This window comes from Pleurodeles waltl, chromosome 2_1 (assembly GCF_031143425.1).
Source record: "Pleurodeles waltl isolate 20211129_DDA chromosome 2_1, aPleWal1.hap1.20221129, whole genome shotgun sequence".
In the NCBI taxonomy this organism is placed as follows: domain Eukaryota; kingdom Metazoa; phylum Chordata; class Amphibia; order Caudata; family Salamandridae; genus Pleurodeles; species Pleurodeles waltl.
Window position 1 is genome coordinate 295,111,336 of NC_090438.1, and position 21,350 is coordinate 295,132,685.

The 21,350-nt window shown below is 45.7% G+C and overlaps 1 protein-coding gene across 1 annotated transcript in view; it reads left to right on the forward strand.

Moving 5' to 3' along the window:
- Positions 1–4,539: 4,539 nt before the first annotated feature.
- GPC4 (glypican 4) overlaps positions 4,540–21,350 on the forward strand; it is a 187,571-nt gene continuing 170,760 nt past the window's right edge. The window contains exon 1 of the mRNA XM_069212519.1: positions 4,540–4,969. Coding sequence (XP_069068620.1) covers positions 4,822–4,969 — 148 coding nt within the window. The 5' untranslated portion in view covers positions 4,540–4,821. The remainder of the gene's footprint in view (positions 4,970–21,350) is intronic.

The window sequence follows — 21,350 nt, forward strand, 5'->3', positions numbered from 1 at the left end:
GCACTCCAGCTGATTTGGCCCCACCCTGCCGCTGTGTGTGACAGTTGTCTTGCCTGGGGGCTTCTTGCTCTATTTTGCTCTTCGAGGATGGAGCGTGCAACAAACCCAACACGTCCAAAGACAGCCAAGCACTTCCCTGAGGTCGAGTCACATGCACCTCCAAACTGCAATTCTGAATTGCACATGAGATTGGCAACCTAATCAAGACCCGTTTAGTGCACCTGAATAGGGCCACAGTGGGAACAACAGAGCACAGGCACTCAATTATAAGGACACAAAGACCCACTATCCAGTACCAGGCACACTTTCAGTGTCCCAGCTGTTACCTACTTCAGCAAACACGAGTAAACACTACTTACCACTGTTCACCTGCTCAATCCTGCCACATCCTCACCATGGCTGATAGTGCTAATGCATCACCCCAGCAGGGGCAGCAGGTTAGACAAATCCTCTACCAAAATGCACTAGTGGGTGTCCTGCAACCCTTCAGCAAGCTTGCCAACCCTGTGACTGCATTGCCGTGCTGGAGGATACTCCATTATATCGGTGAAGAAATGTCTAAGCTATTCAAGTACCTCCCCAACATTGGTGCAGCAAATGACTATGACGCAGCAGTCAGTCCACTCAATGCACATTTTGACCCACAATTGAACCTAGACTTTGAGCAATTCAAACTCTGTCAGGTACATCAGCAAGAAGGACAGTCTATTGACTCATTTTGTGCATGCCTGCGCAAACTTGCCAGTACATGTACAGCAGATGATCAGCCAAAAGAAATGCGCAAATCATTCAAAGGTGCTGGAACAAAACACTTCCTCAAAGAACAGAATATACACCTAAACGACATCCTCATCATGGCCAGGTCCCATAATATGTCAGCTGCAAGTGCTTCCAAGATGGACCATTCTCATCACCCAGACACCTGAAAAAGCCCCCACTGTGAAGGTAGAACACAGTGTTCACAAAGACAACCAAGCCTAAGCCACCTGCCCCCCAACTACAGGGTCCCGACACAAATGCTGTGGTCGTGATGAACACCCCTGCATGACTATCCAGCTCAAGGACACATATGCTTGAGCTGTGGCAAGATGAATCACTTCACAATGGTGGGCCACGGATGACAAAGATGAAGAGGCACAAAAGGGAGGCAACACACAGCAAAAGCAGTGCGACAGCTTCCTTGAATTAATCTGGGAAGTGGCACATCATGCCCACAATGGACGACATTATTGCTGACCTGAATGGAGCAGTTCTCCAAACTAGAACTCAACACGTAATACCACGGACTGTTCCTCTCAGAAGAAAGCAGACACATATGAACATTTTCCACGCACTTCAGCCTGCACCGCTACAAAAGAAAGAACGTTGACATTTTTTCAGAGGCGGAGGAGTTTCAGGATGCCATGCGGGAAACACAATCAGGACTCCAAGAAGTCATGAATGTAAGCGACAATATTTTGATCTACTCCACAATAGACAAGGAACACCACAAACACCTGTGTGCCACACTAAAACGCCAGTGGGAGCACAATGTTATTCTGCACAGAGATAAATGCTCTTTCTTCAAAACGTCCATAGAATTCTTCGGTTATGTGTTCATTCAAGGTGGAGTACAAGTAGATCTTTGAAAGTCGCATGACATACAACATGCCCCAGCCCTGACCAACGTGTCTGAAGCTCGCAGCTTTCTGGGTATGGCCACGTATTACGACAGGTTCATCCCCAACCTTGCCACGATTGCAGAGCCTCTGAAAGCCCTCACCAAGGTCAATACCTGCTGGATGTGGGGTCAATGCGAGGAAGAGGCATTCTAAAAGATTATAGCAGCCCTCCTGGGTGGAACAACAATGGCAGACTTTGACCCGAAACATGTACGGAGCTACTCGATGATGAAAGTCGGGTTGGCCTAGGAGCTGTGCTTACTCAAAAAGCGGAACTGGGGAAGTGGGCACTGCAAGCATTTGCCAGCCGAGCGCTCACACTAACCCAAGCATGGTACTCCCAAATTAAAAGAGAAGCTCTTGTCATCAAATGGGCATGTGGACACTTTCATCAGTACCTCTGCAGGAGGTCTTTCAGAGTGGACACAGATCACCAGCTGCTCGTATTGTTCTTCCACTGCATGACACCCCATCCTCTGCCTCAGATTGAACTCTAGGCCATTCAGCTGCAACACTATCCCCTCAAAGTTGACTGGCAAGGACCCAAAAACTGTGTAGACTTTGTCTCTCGCCATCCATCCCAAGCTGCAGTTGATGGTAAGAAGTCGATGGAAACGTACATCTGTATGGTGACCAAAAGCACCTACCCTAAATCTCTGACCCTGCCTGAAATTGCGGAAGCCACCACCAAAGATGCGGTGCTGTTAAGACTGAAAGAGGACTTACAGCAAAGCTTATGACAGAATTTCCTAGGAGGTGCCAACAGCAGGCAAGGCCCAGACAAGGGGATGCTCACCCAAATGTGGAGGGCGCAAGATAAACTCAGTGCTGCCCTTGATGGAGTCATACTGAGAAGCTGCAAGATAGTGATTCCTGAAAGCTTGTGGTACGGTGTCATAGTGTTTGCACACAGCAGGCACCAAGGCATGGCGAAAATGAAATCTCGCCTGTGGGAAAAAGTGTAGTTCCTAAACCTTGAGGCTCCAGTGGATGACTTAGTACGACAATGCCCAGTATGCCAACTCACCAGCTCCCCGGAAGTCCCACCTCCTGTTGTCACTGAAGAACCTTGTACCACCCCATGGTCAAAAGTGAGCATGGATTTTGGGAGTTTCCCTCATGAGAGAGTCACTGTAGTCCTGGTGGACACCTACACAAAATATCCGATTGTTGGTGTTGTTGACTCAATAGCATTTGCTAATGCAGCACCAGTGCTAGAGAGAGTCTTTGCACTGTTCGGTCTACCAGAAGAGATTAGAACGGATAACGCACTTCCCTTCCATGGGTCAGAGTTCAAAGTACTTCTCAAAGTTCTTGGGATTCAAAATTGCTGCATCACCCCACAGTAGCCATAAGCAAACAGAGAGGTTGAGCGTTTCATGCGCACCCTAAATAAATCTTACCAAATTGCCATTGTGGAAGGGACCAACCCTGAACTCAGCCTCCAGCAATTCTTACGGGAACACTGAGGAACCCCACATTGCATCACCGAGCATCCCTGTGGGCTCTGATGTTCAACGGACACAGGAGAGACACGATCCCAGTTCCCCCAGCGTGGAGTCCACTGACCTACGATCCAGTGGCTTCACAAGTCTGTCGCGCATGGAACAATGCATGTGCAAGCATAAAGGGGCGAGCAATGGATCAGCATATCAGGCAAGGTGACAAAGTAATTATAAATGACAGAAGGACAGGGTGGAAGTTCAGAACACTTTTCGAACCAGGTGTGTGGACAGTCCTCATAGTGGAAGGCACTATGACGATAGCCGCCAAGTGCAATGAGACAGTGTCCAGAAACATCTCATAGTTTTACAAAGCAGATATGCCAAACCAACCAGAGCCTGGGGGCAGAGAAGGGAGCATGACAACAGATGATCCACCCATGAACGACAGTCATGTCAACCCCACTCCAGGTGACAGAACTCCAGAGTGGACCAGCAAAGAAGAAGGAAGTGTTGGGAACACTCGTAATGAATGGTGCCAAGACAAAGCACCTAACTGCTCATGCTTCCAGCGGTGTAACCTCATTCCAAATACACAGCCAAGCCAGGGACCCAAAGATTGTGCATGCTAAATTCCAAACATACAGCTTAATGCGGAGTTGGCAAGGGATGTAGTAAGCCACCCAAGCTGTACTGAGGTGGCCCGTTACCCCCCGGATATGCACCTTGTATACCAGGCGTGACCAGAGACTATATGATACAGGGGTCGTAGACTGCACGTGGTCTTGTATCTGTATCCCTGGTGTCACACTGCCGTCTTTGGGTGCTTGGGTGGTGCAGCATAGCATAACATGGGTGAATACACTAGGCCCCAGCCCCCTCACCACCTTTTTAAAACAGTCATGCCAAATTTCCAAAGTCCATACATGATGTGATACTCCTGGCCAGTTTTTTCCTTTTAATTCTGGGAATTGTAGTCTGTTATAAAACAGGACTACAAGTCCCAGAATGCAACGGGAAAAAACGTTTTCTATCTAAGTGTGCTCCTACTTTTCTACGGAATTAAATAAGTATGAGGGCCCTTTACCCAAACAAAAACTGCAGCTTCAAATACCAAGAGGGGCTCCTAAAAGTCAGATTCCTGGATTAGGGATTTAAAACGACCGTTTCTTGTGTTTTTTTTGTTTTTTTCTTTTTGCTTTGTCTATCACTGTTGATTGAATCAGGCTCCATGAAAGTTGGACGTGATGAATCGGAATCCACGTGTTCACGCTTCAGGCGTGAATCTATGTGCCAGGATCCCGAACTCCTCACTCCGGGGTTTGGAACTCCAGCAGTGAATGTGTGCCTCGTTTAGGCTCTGCGCAGGTCGCTCCACGTCCGGGTTTTGTGCCGTTTCTCGTTGCTCCGCCTGCTGCCCATGTGCCGCTGGCTGCAGAGGAGACGCTGCTGGGAGTGAGTACAGAGAGCGCAGGGCAGCAAGCACTGAGGTAGCTGAGGATCTGGAGGCTCCGGGCCGGGCAGCAGCAGCGCCAGCACCTCTCTGCAGACACTAGGACTCCCCGCCCGGCCCGTTTTATCTGTGGGAGCCACTTGACTCGGACTGTGCGCGAAATCACAGATCGCCGCTGCTGCACAAGGAGGCCCGTTTTTTTTACTTTTCCGAAACTTTTGTCTCTGTTGTTGTCCTTCTGGCTGCCAGTCCCAGCGCCTCCGCCATGGTCTGCCTGCGCTTGCTTTGCACTTTAGCGGCTCTGGTCGCCTCTGCGCTGGGGGACCTGAAGTCCAGGAGCTGCTTGGAGGTCCGCAGAGCCTACATTTCCAAGGGCTTCAACCAGAGCGATGTTCCTAGCCAGGAGATCAACGGTGAGTGTGTGATTTGTGGAAAAATGAACTCCGTTCATGCCGCCCCCGTGGACTCAGACTAACAGTTTCATGTTTCTGGGACCTTGACTGCCAGCCTCTCCCTTGTCTGCGGGCTCCCGAGTGCCCGCTTCCGTTGTTTCAGGAATTCCGACTTAGTGTTCCTCGGGTGCGCAAGATCGCTCCTTCCTGCCAGCTACCCCTCTTTACGGGTTCCACGCTACACCGCCGACTGCCAACTCACCCATCCTCTGCCATGGAGACCCGGAGCCACCCCCTAGCAATACCGCATTATTGCCTCATTCAGTGGAATCATTGCAGACTGAATCCTCCCTGGCTGTAGTATCGTGACTGTTCCCCTCCCGGTCTCTAGAATCGTGACTGCCAGGCTCCATGCCCTTAGTATAAGGACTGTCAGCTTTTGGTTTCATGACTGCCAGCCACTGTGTCGCTACTACCATGACTGCCTGCCTCTATGCTTGTAGTATTGTGATTGCCAGTCTCCATGTCTCTCGTTTCTAGTATCGTGACTGCCAGCCACCGTGATCATAGTATTACGATTGACAGTCTCCATGCTTCTACTTTTATGACTGCCTACCTCCCCGTTTCTAGTAGCGTGACCACCAGCCCCTGCTGTCATTACTGCCAAGCATCCCTATTTCTAATATCGTGGCTGTGAGTCTCAAGTGCCATGACTGCCTGTCTTTGTGTCTTTAATATCATGACTACCAGAATGCCACTAGTTTCATGACTGTCAGCCTCTCTGTCTCTAGTGTCACGACTGCCATCCCCTGTTATCATGACTGCTGACTTCACTGTCTCCAGCATCACGACTGCCAGCCCCTGTTATCATGACTGCTGGCTTCCTTGTTTCTAGTATTGGATTCTCATCCTCTGGTATCGTGACTGCTAGCTCAGGTGTTTCTACCATTATGACTGCTAGCCTGTTCATAACTGACGGGCAGCTTCTGTCTCTGCATCCTCATTCATTGCCAGCCTCTTTCACTCAGTGATCAAGGCTGCCTGTAGACACCCGTCTCTGTCAGACTGTCTGAGTGGCCGATACAACTTTTTCAGCAGCCCGGAGACTGCCAGCTTCCCTGTCAGCAGTTTCAGGTGTGTTAGAGTCCCTGCCGCTAATATCGTGACTGTAAGCCTACATGTCTCTAGTATCGCGACCCCTAGCCCACCATCTCTCATATCAGGACTGCCAGCATCCAGCCTTCCTTTCGCTGCGATCTTAAACCAGCTTGCCTCGTTCGCCCGGGTGGACCGTCAGCTCCGCCTGTCTCCAGCATCCTCGCTGCACCAGGCCCTTCTCTCCCGAATTATGTTTTAACTGTTGCCATTCGCCCTCTCATCTACAGCTTTCTGTCGCCCCCCCCCCCCCCCCCCCTAAGATCCTGGCACCGAGGTCCCCTTTTCTCCAGAATCCTTACTGACTGCCATCTTCCTGATGCCTGTTTCTGGCATCCCAAAAGAATATCAGCCCTCCCTCTGGGCCTGCTGGCAGACTCCCAGCTCTCCTGGCTCTAGCATCCTGGCTGTCAGCAGCCTCTAACAAGTTGACTGTTAATCCCCAGTCACCCTGTTTGAGGCTGAGAAGATCATCTGAAATTATGCGCTAGAGTAGCACAAAATTATGCGCATCAGGTTGATTAAATTATGTGGCAATAGGAGGCAAATAATGGGGCGTAGTCCCGCACATTGTGTGATAGTATTACCTCATTTTGTCATTTTTATTACACGTTAACACTGAGAGTCGTACTGGCCTATAGGACAATCTGTCAGTGCACAAATGGCTGGTCTCGCAGGTCAGTGTATAGTTTGTTTTGGATGTAAGTGGGACTGTTATGGTATGGTGGGTCGTTCTGTACTGTTTCTTATATTAATACAGATAATGCCTGCAACAAGCACAAGTGCATGCAATATCTCCTACCTTTCAAAAACCACAGCATGTCTTTACAATTTGAAAACTGCCCAAATTTGAAAATGTGGGCCACCTTTTTTTGCTATCTGATTCACTAATGCAGAGCACTTTTTATTTGGTGCCCAGGCTTATTTTCTGTCCTAATTTGATAATGTTACACTATCTAGGCAAAGGTTGCACCTTTTTAGGACCACTTTGAAACCCAGATACACCAGTAAGATACAGAAAGTTGATCTATCAAATTATTGGTATGGGGCTCCCAGTGCATGGTAACAGGTATTCCCGCATTTTTATCAACGTTTGATCCGTTTGAGCTAGAAACGTTGTTCGTTAAAATCTGCAGAATATGCAGCAGATGATGGATTAAGTGGCAAATCAATAATGGGGAAAATGCTGCAGCTGCAATATCACATGAATCCAGTGGCCGCAACTATAAGCGACTCCGGTCTTGTGGGTCCTACCTCTGTCTCCACTGTCTCTATTTTCTAGGCTGGGCAAGTTGCCTCTCTCTAATACCCAGGCCTCCACTCTCTATTATGCTGGATGTAAGATACAACTCTCTCTAACATCATAACTGTTCTCTACCCCTGTTCTGTCCACTGTCAGCTCCACTCGTCTCTAGCGACATACCGCTCTGCATCTGGGCTGAGTGGAATTCCGCCCCTATCTCTAGCTTCGTGCTTGACTGTCCTAACACCTGTCTCTAGCATTCAGGCTCGCCCTGACTCTATCTCCCACCTCTCCCTGTGCTAGCACCCAGGCTGACAACCAGATTCTGTTTCTCTAGTACCCAGGCTGGTTTTTGGCTCCCCATGTCTCTAGTCCCAGGCAGGCTGTTGCCATCATATCCAGCACCTGGGCTGGCTGGCCGCTCCCCCATCTCTAGACCCAGGCTGGCTGTTGCCATCATATCCAGCACCCGGGCTGGCTGTCCGCTCCCCCATCTTTAGGCCCAGGCTGGCTGTCCGCTCCCCCATCTTTAGGCCCAGGCTGGCTGTCCGCTCCTCCATCTTTAGGCCCAGGCTGGCTGTCCGCTCCTCCATCTTTAGGCCCAGGCTGGCTGTCCGCTCCCCCATCTTTAGGCCCAGGCTGGCTGTCCGCTCCCCCATCTTTAGGCCCAGGCTGGCTGTCAGCTTTCCCATCTCTAGACTGAAGCAGGCTTTTGGCTTCCCCATCTCTAGACCCAAAGTGGCTGTTGTTTCCCCATCTCTAGACACAGGGAGTCTGTTGACTCACCCATCTCTAGATCCAGGATTGCTGCTGGCTCCCTCATCTCCAGGTCCAGGCAGGCTGGCTGTCAGTTCCCCTTACTCTATCCCCAGGCTGTCTGTCGGCTACCCAATCTCTAGACCCAGACTGGATGTTGGCTACCCCGATCTCTGGACAGAGGCTAGCTCTTGTCTGTAGACCCAGGCAGGCTGTCAGCTCTCCCTGTCTGTAGTATCTTAACTAAATATGTACTCCCCCAAGTCTCAAGCACCAGGAGCTAATACCCCCACCCGTCCCTAACACCCTGGCTGGTGTCTCCTGTCCCTGGAATGCTGCTGGCTGCCCTGCCCCTCACATTTGGCCATTTAGGCCTCAGAGTCCCTGGAATCCTGGTGGTGGGGTCTCCCTCCTAGTGGAGTGGTAAAACTGAACAGCACGTACTAGGTGTTTGCTGTGATCGTCGCATGCTTGCTTGTACTGAGAAGTCTCCGAGTTGAAGCTCTCTAAGGATGACATATACAGGCACAGCATCGCTGTCATTTATTTTTTATGTATAATTGTGAATAGTGAGATAATGTAATAATGTGATAATTTGGACTATAAGTTAAATAGGCTCATTTTAAAAATAGCAAATTAACATTTTCCAAATCCTCTGCTACTCTATGTGACTACTGAGTCCAGCTCTGCCTCGTGACAATCCCTTCACTAACTCTTCTCAATGCTATAGCATGTACAAATGATTCTGTGTTTGGCTGGGTGGGGCAGGTAGGCAGATATCACTTAGTGTGTGTGGTCTCACTCTTCTAAGTCATCGGATTTTGTCAACCGTTATTACATAAAAAAAATACACAAAACGAGTGAGAAATCCTTAAGACCTGAGCGACAGTACACGCAGGTTTGTGTTACGGAAACATGTTCTACTGCACACGTGTTGTAATTGTAATAGTATTTATATAGCGCTTACTGCCACTGCCTGCCCTTGGTTGGGGCCTCAGGTCGGTGAATTTTAAGCAGAGGTTGTTGTTTAGTACCTGGGGCTGCTCTTCCGTTCTTCAAGCCCTTCCGATAAACGCGTTTCTCCCAGTGCTTAATTTGTAAATCGTGCCGGTGCCCAAAGCCCTCCTCTTAAACACGCGGCTGCTGCAATTAGATGTGGGATGACGGAATAGTGAGGTGGCGTAATCCTGAAACCATCTGGGGCCTCTTCAATCCATATAAAACCACTCCCTGCCCCTTCAGCTCACTCTGGCAGCTTTCTGCTTTCTCCCTTTGTGACGCTTTTTCGATTTTCTCTTCCTCCGTCTTTCCCATATGTCTTGTGCTCTCAGCAAATGATTTAGGCAGAAGAAAAAGCCCCTGCCCTCAAAAATAAATGCCGGTGCTCAGCCCCGGAAACAACAAGCACAAATTAAGCACTGGTTTCTCCACACCTCATGTCCCAGGTGCCTGTCCGTAGGGGGCAGCGAGGGGTAGTGCTTGGAAGGTGTGGGAGCGGAGAGACCCAGCATGTTACTGTTAACGAGCCTGGCTGGGGTTCGTTCCTGTAACTTTCCTGCAAAAGGGGCTAACTGATAGCCCGAGTCGTCTCGAGATGCGTCGTTAATTGTCAGTCGTTTTGGCCGGGACCTGTTGGGATTACAATAGAACACGTACCAGTGTCTGCATACACTAAGAAAGGGGTCCATTGTGCAATTTACTCGTCCACAGTGATAATACAGTGTTCTAAATTTAACATGTGGTTTGCTCCAGAATTTTACACTTCTTTCGGAAATTGGAAAAACTCGCATTACAACTTAATAAATAAGGCCTTTTATTTCACTTTACTGTCTTAGCCCTCTCCGTTTCCGGGTTTATTATTTAACGACCTTTCGGCAGTAGTATACGTGGTGTACAGAGGCGTCCTTACATTTTTGTTGTATTACTCATCTTTGTCTTTTGGTAAATGTTCTCCTAAGGGCTGCCTTGTGGCAAGCACTTCCTGCTACATCTATTCCCTGAAAAAGTGCAGCGAGCGAGCGCGCTCTGCCTCCTAACGTTTTGTCTGTTCAGCTACCACAGGCGAGTGAAACATTTTTAAAATGGCTGGGTGTGTTCGAAGTGTACTCCATTGTTCTTCTCCCATTCATAGAGGATTTTATTTCTTTAAAAAAAAAAAAAAAAAGAAGGAAAGGGAGTGGGCGACTGGCGAAAAAAAGTGTCACCTTCAGGCTAGATTTGGAGATACGGATCTTCTCAAAGGGACAGTTTAATGGCCCAGACTTTCAGAGCCCAAGTGAGGGTGAAAGTGCAGCGCTGAGAGGAAAAAAGTTGAAAACCCCCGAGGGCACCGAAAAAAAGGCTCTTCTCTTATTTCCAGCAGGGGAGGGGGCAGCGGACATGTTTCCTCCTAGCAGGTCCCAGGCAAGGGGGGCTGAATCGACTGGGAAATCCTAACTGCAAAGAGCGTTATGATCAATGTCTGTCCTGGGCACAGTATGCTTACCCCCCCCCCCCCCCCCAGGGCGCGAGGGCCCATAAAAGGGCCCTCCAGCCTGAGCCGGGGGAGGGGGTGTAGACGGCCTGCTTCCTGCGGTGGGCCCGGGTCAGGGCACCCGCACACGCATTCTTTCACGGGGAATAGGCCTTGTCGGCCCGGAACACACTGCGGCCCTCCACACAACTTTATATCCTTAAACACCTTTTTTTTTTTAGCTAATTCGTTTAGTTGGCATTTATTTTCCTTTTTCCTATCTTTATTTCAAGCGTCGCGTTTCCTCGGTTTTCTTCCGTGGTGTAAGATACCTAGGCGGCCGCAGACACTTGATTTTCCCTCGTCCGAGCTTGACATTTGAGGAGGCTTGTTCAGCCGACACAAGAGGCCTTAGAAGGTAAAATTTAAACCCGCATAACTTCGAGTGCAGTGACAGACTGCTAAAATTCGATGTAACTACTTTTAAGTAAACGTATTTTCTTTTAGGGTGAGTGCCCTTACCCCCCACGATTCCTTTTCCAAGCCCAGACCCCCTGTAAGGCACTTTGTGACGTGGGTTTTAACCCTGAGGTTAATTGCAAATGCAATTACAGGCATTTGAAAAGAATGATTACAGGAAATCTTAATCTCTTTTGTTTCGAGATGGTCATGCAAATGAAGTAGGCTAATCCTCTAGAAGGAATGATCGCTTTTTTTTTTGCTTTCTAGGTGTTTACTAATCCCCCCGGCCTCCGCCTCATTCCTACCCTCCCCTCGCGTATTATTCGTACAGCATTCCATTCTGGAAGAGTTACTGCAGGAATTGAAGCAAATGATGACAAAGTGTGCCCTGGAATGGCGGGGGGAGGGAGATGTAGAGAGGGAGGCGTTGGGAATGGGGGTGTTGTAGAAGCTCACTGCTGCCGCCCCCCACTGCAGGCAGGCTAGAAAAGGCATCCTTCCTGGCCAGCAAGGAAACGTAGCACCAGCGTCCAAAAGGATCATTAAAAAACAAAAAAGGTTTTATGTACAGCCAAACTCGACTCGGAGGTATTGGAGCGCTTTGCACGAGCACTACTTACATTACAGATGGGTACCTAATTTGTTTGCTCCTCTTTAGGCATTGATTAAGTGATTTTCCCAGCATCACAGGACTTTGGGCAGATGCCGATACTCTAATCTGGTTCCCCAGTTATAAAGTGGGCAGCTCTGCCCCATCTTGTCTCCGGGATAGTGGATACTCACTGCCGGCCCCAAACTGTAGGTATAATCAGGTGTCCTAGCAGGCCCCTAAAAACTACCGTATACAACCTCGACAACTGTCTTATTACAAGAACGTTTCCTAAAACGGCCTGGATTTTTTTCTAGTATACTTTTTATATTGCAATGCCTATTTGCAATTGCCGAGGGGCTACGGTGTCCAGTGCCATGAAACACAATCCGGTGTTAACACTTTGTTCACCCCCTCAATGTTTATCAACAGAGTTTTTCATCCACTTAGGGCCAAAGACCCATGAAGTTCAGGGAGGCCTTGGACATTGGAGGGGAATGAGGAAGTTTAAACACAAACAGCAGAAAGTGAAAAGTAAACACATTTCGAAGGCGCAGCAAAGCTACTTGAACACATGAGACTACAGAATGGACTATTTGATTACGTTTCTAATACGTTTGCTAGTTTGCAGCACTCACGAGAAGGCCAGTTTCATGGAACTTTTGGGCTACAGTTTGAAAAGCCAGAACGCTGACTTAACACACCCAGTTTGGCTTTTCTGACTGCAGTGAGAGCCAGTTTCGTAAAGGCGAAGCTCAACCCAACACATATTTTTGGGCATTTTCGTAGCCCCCGCTTCACAGTATCATGACTACGGAGCTATTTTATGGTTTTACGTGTATTTTACACCGTTTTCTATCTTTAACAATCAACAATTGTCACTCCCCATTGCCCTCTTTTACCCTTGGGACACTTTGGAAGTGGAAAAGTGGCGCGAGTTACTTTGTTACTTGACGTGTATGTTTTGTTGTTCTCTGAAAATAACAAAGTAACCTGCTGATTTTTTTTATCTCTCCGAGTGCCTCAGAAGGAAAAAGGTAGTGGCTGCCAAATGGTATCCAACCTTCAGAAAAACGACTGAAGTTGTCCTTGTGTTAAGGCCATTCTGTAAGATATGGAGTGACAAGACATCTGTCTTCTTCCGGGCTGCGTGTTTAGACCTGGCGCCATTTTGCAAAGTTAGATTGCACTGCACGCCAACGTCACGTTACTGGTGAGCAGCAGCGCTGCAGATTATCTCACCCCTGGCAGAGGGAAGTGAGTTGATGGATGCCTGTATTAGGAGCAGTGGAAAGAAAGGTAAACATTTAGTTCAGGGTTCGCCATTTGCTGTAGCAGTGTGTTTGCAGGGGGATGGGGTTATCTGTCGTAGATTAGCCCCTGCTTGCCCTTGAGTTGTCTTTGTTTTCAAGTAGTGTTTCTGCACGTAACCCCCGTCGCTGAAACCTGAAACTCCGGCCTCTGCTTTCCCTCCCTCCCTCTTGCGAATGCACACACCTGGAAAGAGTGGACCTTAATCCCCCTCAACGTGAGATGGGCCTGGCTCAGTCGCTTATAACGACGCCTTCTCACTATTGTTGCCTTTAGCACCAGCCGGGAAAAGATGCAAAGTTGAATTATAACAACCGATTCATTGTTTCTTATTTCCCGGGAACAAGATCCCTTTAAGACAAAACAATGTTCACGGTAAACAGCTTCAGGAAACTGAAATTGTTATTAAAGTGCTCCCACCAGAAGCATTTTAATCTTTTTTTTTTGTTTGTTTTTTTTGTTTAATCCCTCATTCCTTCCAAGGACCACTGCTTTTATTTCCCATTTTGAATGACCTGGTGGACTCCATTCTCCGCCGAAACAAAGGCGGCGCCTTTTTAACCAGAGTCCCTCGAGAGACCACCAAGGACTCCGGGTCAGACGTTGCCATTTCGCACCGCTTTCAACAGTAGCAAAAATGCATGACTGAATGGCTAAAAATGCAGAGTGTTGGGGGCATTCATTGGCGTCTAGGTCTCTGTCACAACACAGACAGGCCCAAGTCAATACTTTCCCACTGATCCCATTTTGAAGACCTGCTTTGGTTCCTTCTTTCTCATTAATGCATTTTTAAACCATGGAATAACAGGGAGATAAAAATGCACAAAGTGAAAACGCTTAATGCAGTGAAGACCTATGGAGGAAAGGAGAACAAGGAAAACTAAAAAGGTCTGAGTGTGATGGCAGTACTAAAACTCTCCAGTCACAGTGTAAGTTGCGCTTTGCCTGTTTTCAGTCTAGCGTTGCATATTACATGAGCCATGGCACCCTGACCAGTCTATTAGGGTTATCTCTGGGTGGCACCTTTAGGTGTGTGATTTTTTTTTTTTTTTGTATGCACATATTGCACATGTCTGTGAGCATAATTCAAATGCCACGACTGGCAGTCGTAACCCATGAACTTCTGCTTTCATACTTCTGATGTAGGCAAAATTAGCTAAATTCTGTTGAGAAACTTTAGCCTGTCCAAAATCGCAATAATTCTACAGTGGCAAAGCCTCTTTAATAATCGAACTATGGGTGATGCCAGTAAGGTTTCTCTTGGCGTCTCTGCAGTCTTTAAATACCTAACTTGTTCTCTATCATTTGGTAAAGACTGTTGTTGCCTGGATATTAGCAGCATACTATACATGTTTCTGATCTTCCTAATCGGACATAGATAGTCAAGTGTCTTGCATAGTATTCTTATCTCTTTTAGTAAGAGTGCCCAGTGGGGTACCCACGGCACTTTACCCTGCACCGCTGCTGTTAATTGTAAACCGGTGTCCTCATTTTAACCTCATGAGAGCCTTCTGTATCAGCTTTCACATCTATGTCAGGGATGCTCAAATGTACCTTAGTGCTGGGCCTCTCAGCAGCCTGTGGGTGGGAGTATGCAAATGTGCAGCATCTCGGGTCTTTGGCAGGTGGGGGAGGATAAACGTTTACCTTCGCTTTAGTTTATAACTATTTTTTATTTTGTTTACATGACTACAGCAGGTCATAGTAAGGTACCTCAATCAACATTGATTTATAGCAAGACCATCACTTGTGTCTAGAGACACAGTCATTTAGTTGTGAGTTTTGACTCATTTTCAGTTAATTGAGCTTAATACAGATGTGGTGGTCACAAGTATTTGACTTGCAGTTAGATTCCTTTGTACAGTTAACTTCATTAGTAACAGAGCTGCTTTAATCACTGGTGGTCATTCATTTAAAAAAAAAGTTGGGCAGCTTGCAAAACAGGGATTGGGAAAGCTAATAGGTCTAAGTTTCATAAGCTAATGCATGCAGAGTTAGTGTATTATATAGCAAAACTCATGGGAGGAAGCAAGTTTGAGCAGGTGGAGAAGATAAAGTAGTCTCTCATACAGATCAATGTAAGCCCTAGAGTGGAGACTGGAGATCACAGCCAAACAGCCAATAAATAACATTAGATGAGAGATGAATATTCAACTGGCCTTAGCCTAGATTAAACTGACTAAATCTAAAACCAATGGTTGAAAGAGGCTCCCTGGTGACAGCCAGTGGCTGAATGTGGCCCACTCAAAGCTCATGTTGTGTTCATTATTAGCAATAAATCCATTTATTGACAGCTGTCTAGAGGCAAGTTGGCTGTTCTTCCATTTAAGGACACATCTTTAATGGGGAAGGCATTTCAGTAACTCTTCTTTGCCACCAAAGATGCAAGGTTGTTATGGAGTCCTAGACACAGTATTCTCCTGGTTGTATTTTAAGAATTTGTTATTCTCTACTCCCCCAAGAAACCATATGGAGTTGTATCCTCTATTGTACCGATTTCCTCCTTCCGCCCCCAGATCCAACAATTGTCAGGGTTAAACAAATTAGTCCTATATGTATGTGTCTCACGGGGGTGGGATTTTATGCTGCCCAATAATAATCTCCCCTGCTCTTCCAGTTATCATATGAGCTATCAGAGGAAAGGAAAAACTTAATGGGAGCCCAGAGCACTTGTTTTTCTGATTTCATATAATGTACTGTGGCAAATGATAGGTTCCCGTGGGTCTCTAGCTGTTGCCATCTGCTCGGTGTTACTGTCTTCTGTTCTGATTAGATCTTAGACAAATTCCCTCACTAGAAAGGAAACATAAAGGACTTTTTTGAGTCCTTATTCTCGCTCTACTGCCTAGATTTCTGTGCTTGTTTCACACTTTTGCTCTTTTTGGTTCCTCTGTCTCCTTTGTTTAACCGCAATCACTCTTTCACGAATTTGCTGATATATTTTTTTTTACCTTTTCCTGGGGATCACATTCCAGAGGAGTTGTGATGAATAACTCTCTTGTTGCAGTAAACAATTACGGATCCACAAGAATAATTATGATGGAAATGCCATTTGCAACCCAATCTCGCAGGGTGTTCAGTCTCTTAATTGCAGAGCAGAAACCACCTCATTCATAGCTTCAAAATGATGCCCATACCTTCCCCACCCCTTCGCGCTCCATACAGCACACATATGCTCTTACGTAGCGGACACAAAAGACACAACATATGTCAGGGTGTCACGTTGCCTGGTAAACCGGCTCGGCTTTAAGAAGACCGGGTTGTATTATGGCAGATGTTGCTATTTTCTCAATGGTGTATGTTGAAATTAAACCGCAACAGCTGGGGTAAAGCTCTTAAACAAAAAAAATCTTTCATCAGGAGCATGCTAAAATAGGTACTGGCAGATGTTGTTTTGAAACCATTGCAGTTACATTTAAAGGCAGCAAGCCCAACACACCTACTCCTTATAAATAGGACATTTTGCATGCTGTGCCACAAGAGTCTTCATACATCGGGACTTCAGCAGAACTGCCACAGTTTTTGCAGAGTTGGCAATGGAGCCTGCTGTCCTGATGGTGCCTTGGTGGTCTGCCTTTGATTTATGGAGCTACACATAACTTACAGGAGGTTCTCCAATCTAAGAGATACGAGTTGCTCATCAGTTACTCATAGCTTTGGGCAATACTCTTCTTCATTCATCCAACTACTTCCAGTGAAGTATTAACAACCAGTAGCTATTATTGTGCAATTTGTGGCACACCTTTTCAGTGAAGCCAACCACTCCCATCTCCCAGCAACACAGACAGATGCCAGACAGCCAGTGCTAATTCATTGAAAGCCCAAAGCAGCATTATCTTTTTCTGGTGCATTACCAACCACGGACCACATGATTTAATGTGAGCCAGAAAAATGGGTCATCCTACCCTGTATTGGTGTAGAAAGTAAAGCCCTAATTAATTTCGTTAGTCCTTTTATACTTGTGTCATCGGACTCCTGCTGCACTAGTGGCGGCTTCGCCCCTGACCAGTCATTGGGTTGCAGACTCTGTGCCTCTTTGTTCACACAGATCCACTTGGACCACCCTCCATTAGATAACCATAGCACTAACTATGGAGTTTGTAGCAGATGTACAGTTGCAAAGGCTCATGATGAGTTTGAGTCTAGCACTGTCCAGTGCAACAAAAATTGGGAAACAGTGTGTATTGTTCCCAGATTGTGGGGCTTCTACGTGGCATGCGCTTTTCTGATGCACAGTAGGATAGTTACATGAAATTGGACACTGTTAATTTTTATTAGGGTCGAGTCTGCGTTGCCTGCGCTCGTGCATGCGTATCGCAGCGAGACGCTTTAGTTACTAGAAAAGGGCTCCGAGCCCTGTCGACTTCACGTCAGTGTGTTTCATTGGTTCGTGGGCTTGCCTAGTAAAATCTGCTTGCTTTCATTAGAGGAAGGCATGCACACGTCATGCCTTTTCCGGTGGTTAGCCCTCCTCGAGCGCAGCGACCAAGTACAGAAAACATGCGAGGCTCGCTGTTTTCTGTCGGATCGTGGACTACTTTTTCCCTATTTTCCTAGCGCGATTTCGCTTGGCAGAAGTCGAGCACTTTACACAGTTAATTTAACTTTTTCGGTTACGTACATAAAAGCACTTTTGCCGATAGATGAAAAGTCGGGTTAGGAGTTTACAATGCGATCAGCTCTAACATGAGCAAATGCCAGACCCGTTGCATTGCAAATGCTTGTATAATTGTGTGAAACTGTTGATGTTCTGGATTTGCTCTGCTAAGCTACTGTTCTATGAAGGATAGTCTACATATAGGCATTTCAAGGTGGTTGTACTGGAATAAAGTAAGAGGTAACATGCTGTAGTTATTCTGGTGCAAGTTTCTGTTTCAGAGGTTGCCCTTAGTTATGAGTGGGATAGGTGAAGTAGTGGATATCTTAGATTTGATAATACTGCACAGTTGAACACACTTCTACAGGGAGTAAATCATTATCTTGCCATATTATTTTGTTGAAAACAAATACATATTTTTGGCACGAAGCACAATGACCTTCCTCTTGAGTAAGGTGCAAAGGCTCCTGCCTATCAGTTTGCGAGCCTACCTCTGGCAAAGACCCCCTGTGCAGTTTAACTCCGTTACATGGGTCCTGTCCTCAGGAAAATCATGCCAGAAGGAGCCTCCACCAGCGAACACTGGCTGATCTCTCGACGGAGCCTCATTCCCATGCAAACGAGGCCCTGCCTTGGTCACCACCACTCAAGAACTGGTGCACATCAGACCACATACAAGGTTGGAGCACTTGACCAAATTATTTCTTGCGGTACAGTGGTAGCTCTCTGTGGTTAAAGAGACAGACTATTTTCTCCAAACACTCAAGATAGTAACAATCTGAATGTTAAGGCCGCTGATCCATCAAGGAACACAATGAACGACAAGACTGCCCTAGTTTTCATGGCTGGTCAAGGAAAAAATCAAAGCCAACCAATCATCCTTCTTTCGTTATTTATTATATTTGTTAGTAACATACAAGCTAGAGGCAGTTTGAGCCTGGTGTAGGTAGAAGTAACCTCTGTTCATATAAATGTTAAAAGCAAACAATTCCAGCAAGGATTAACAAATCCACATGATGATGCACAGCTGGAAAAGACACAAATTAGTAGTAATCTTAAGGGTCAAGAAGATTAGTAAAGTCTCCACCATTGGTTAAGGACATCTTATTACCAACCTAACAAAGTTCCAAGAACTTAATTGTAATTGATCTTCAGATCCTTTGCCGTCCTTAATTAATTATTCACCATCCACCAACTCAAGAAGCAAGTTGCAGTTTCCACTACATTGATTATAAACTAGAATCAGCACATCCACTTTCCTCTAATTGGTCTGTTTACAAGCACTGAAAGAAACCATCTTCTTATCACATGAAGGGACGTTCTGTAAGTTTTACTGCCTTACTGTGTTTGGCGGCCTAGACTACTGTTTTTGTGATGACTGCATGCCTTAGTAGCATAATATGGAGCTGTCACAGCAATGCTCCCTAAAATGCAGAAGATTCACACCTGGTTTAGTGCACTGAATCACATATGACTCTTCTTGTTTTTGTTCCTAAGTATGCTCTGTCTGAGTTAAGGAAACCATGATGTAAACTTTTGTGGCGCGGGTACAATACATCACTATAATATTGTATTTTTCTGAATAGCAAGCGTTCAAATATGTGCGTGCGTGGGTTGCTTTTCGCTGTCTGCCAGGTAGTGCATGAATTTCGTGCTCTGTCTTGTTACTGTTGTGTTTTTGTGTGTGTGTATCTGCTCCCAGGTCGTACTGCTACATATTGGCCTTCAGGTAGCCTAGTGTCTCTGCCTTTGTGCTGGCTATTATGACCTTATGTTAGCAGTAAAGTACAACTCTGGTTGGTATTTTCTAATGGGGTGATGAAGAGATAGGGTTTGGCATGCCTGAGGCAAATCAGACTGCTCTTACCCTTTCCTGATCGCTGCCACTTGCATAAATCATTAGGTTGCAGCATAATATCCTTTATAAGCACGCTTCCGTAGTCACCCAAAAACATTATCTATTTAAGGACTTCAGACTAGTGTATTCCATAGTTTTTGTTACATGATCAGACCTTAACCTCGGGAAAATGTGGAATGGTCTAACAACTTATTTCATGATTAGAAAAAGTATTTCTTTGAAGGCTTCTTTTTTCTTAATATAGTTGTAGGCCGTCCATTTCCGGAGGCTTATTTTCTCAAAGAAGGAAAAGCAGATATATTGCAAAATGTATTTAACAGAATGTGACAAAGTGGACATTGTCTGGCTCGTGGAATGGATCAGAGCACAACATCTTCATTGGTTTCTTATCTTTCTGGGGAAGGACCAGAGGTGGTTCCTACCCTAGTGCTTTGTCTGTTCAAGAACGTAATTTCCTGCCCTGGAATTTGCAGGTCATTACTCCTTGTAACATTTCTGCCAAGTCTACCATTTTGTTTCTTGTGGATGTGGTGAATTTAGATATTCTGTTTTTGCTTTGCTACCAAGGTAAAGCTGTCAACCAAATTTACAATATCCAGTCACCAGAGCATGAATGTTAACTTGCCTACCTGGATCGCTGTCTTCTTTTGAACCTTTACTCCTAGTGCTGCTAATTTTCACTGATTTGACCTAAAACTTATGCAGAAATATATAGTGCCTAATAATACCACTCTTTAATTGATACAAAAGCCTTTATTTCTTGATGCTAGGGGAGGTCCTGTCATTTATTTGTGCTAATAAACAAAGGAAAATGCAAATATAAAATATAGTTATTTTTTTCTCAATCGCCAAACCAGCCAAAAGGTATTGACTGCCAAGTCTGGCTATCAGAATGGAAATAGAAGCAATGGGATTGCCAAAAGGTAGATCAATGATTTATTAAAATATATTTGATTACAATTAAATAATCACACAAAGATTACTCAAATGCAGAAGCAAACACAACATTAAACTATGAACAATATTAATCAGGTTATTGTCTTGTATATCAGAGTTCCTTGTAGTCTTCACCTACATGTTTGTCTCTACACCCTAACTCTAAATTGCTCTAGAGCAGGGGTCTCTAACCTGTTCTTTAGTAAGAGCTACTTATGTTCAATGAAAATCATCTCAAGCTACTAATATTATTAGCATTAGGTCTGTTACCACATCAGACAACATTCCACATGCAATATTACTAGTAGTTATGACCTCAATGCACAAAGGGGTTGTTGCTATTAGCAATGTAAAAAAGTATTTCCAGCCAGTACACAGGTAATACATTATAAACATATCTGCAATGCCACTGTTGCCAAGGGAATGAAATTAGTTACAGGATTACCTGGTGCAACTTGATTTATCACTCAAATATCAGCTTTAAATATATTTTGGAAATTCAACCATTTTTTCTCCAATTATGAGCTCTGAAAACACTTTTTCGTCTTTAATACACACTCACATTTGGTTGTTCATATATTCAACCAAAGCATCTTATTTACTAGGCTGGACCGTTCACAGGAGAGCTACTTTATAGGCCTTTGGAGAGCTACCATTGGAGAAGCCTGCTCTAGAGATTTCTTAGGGATTTGTCTTGAGCGAATAATATGCATTGATGGCACATGTCTGGTTACAGATTTGGCCCATTTGTTACAATCTATTCACTCATTACAACTGAGAAGATTCACAGTGTGGTCACCAGACGTTATGACAGTGAGAAAAATTAACATATCTTAGTGATTATCTTCTAAGACAGCTTCACACCACTGCTCCATAAGTTAGGTTCAAGTCCATCCCCTACTTCAACCTTGTCTCCTTAACTCATCATCTTCTCACATTCCAGTTGAACCCACGATCTGAAAAATAACCACTCTTTTTCTCCTTCTTAAATTTTTAAAAGCACCGAATTTCTTTACCAGCACACCATACCCTGCATTGCCTTC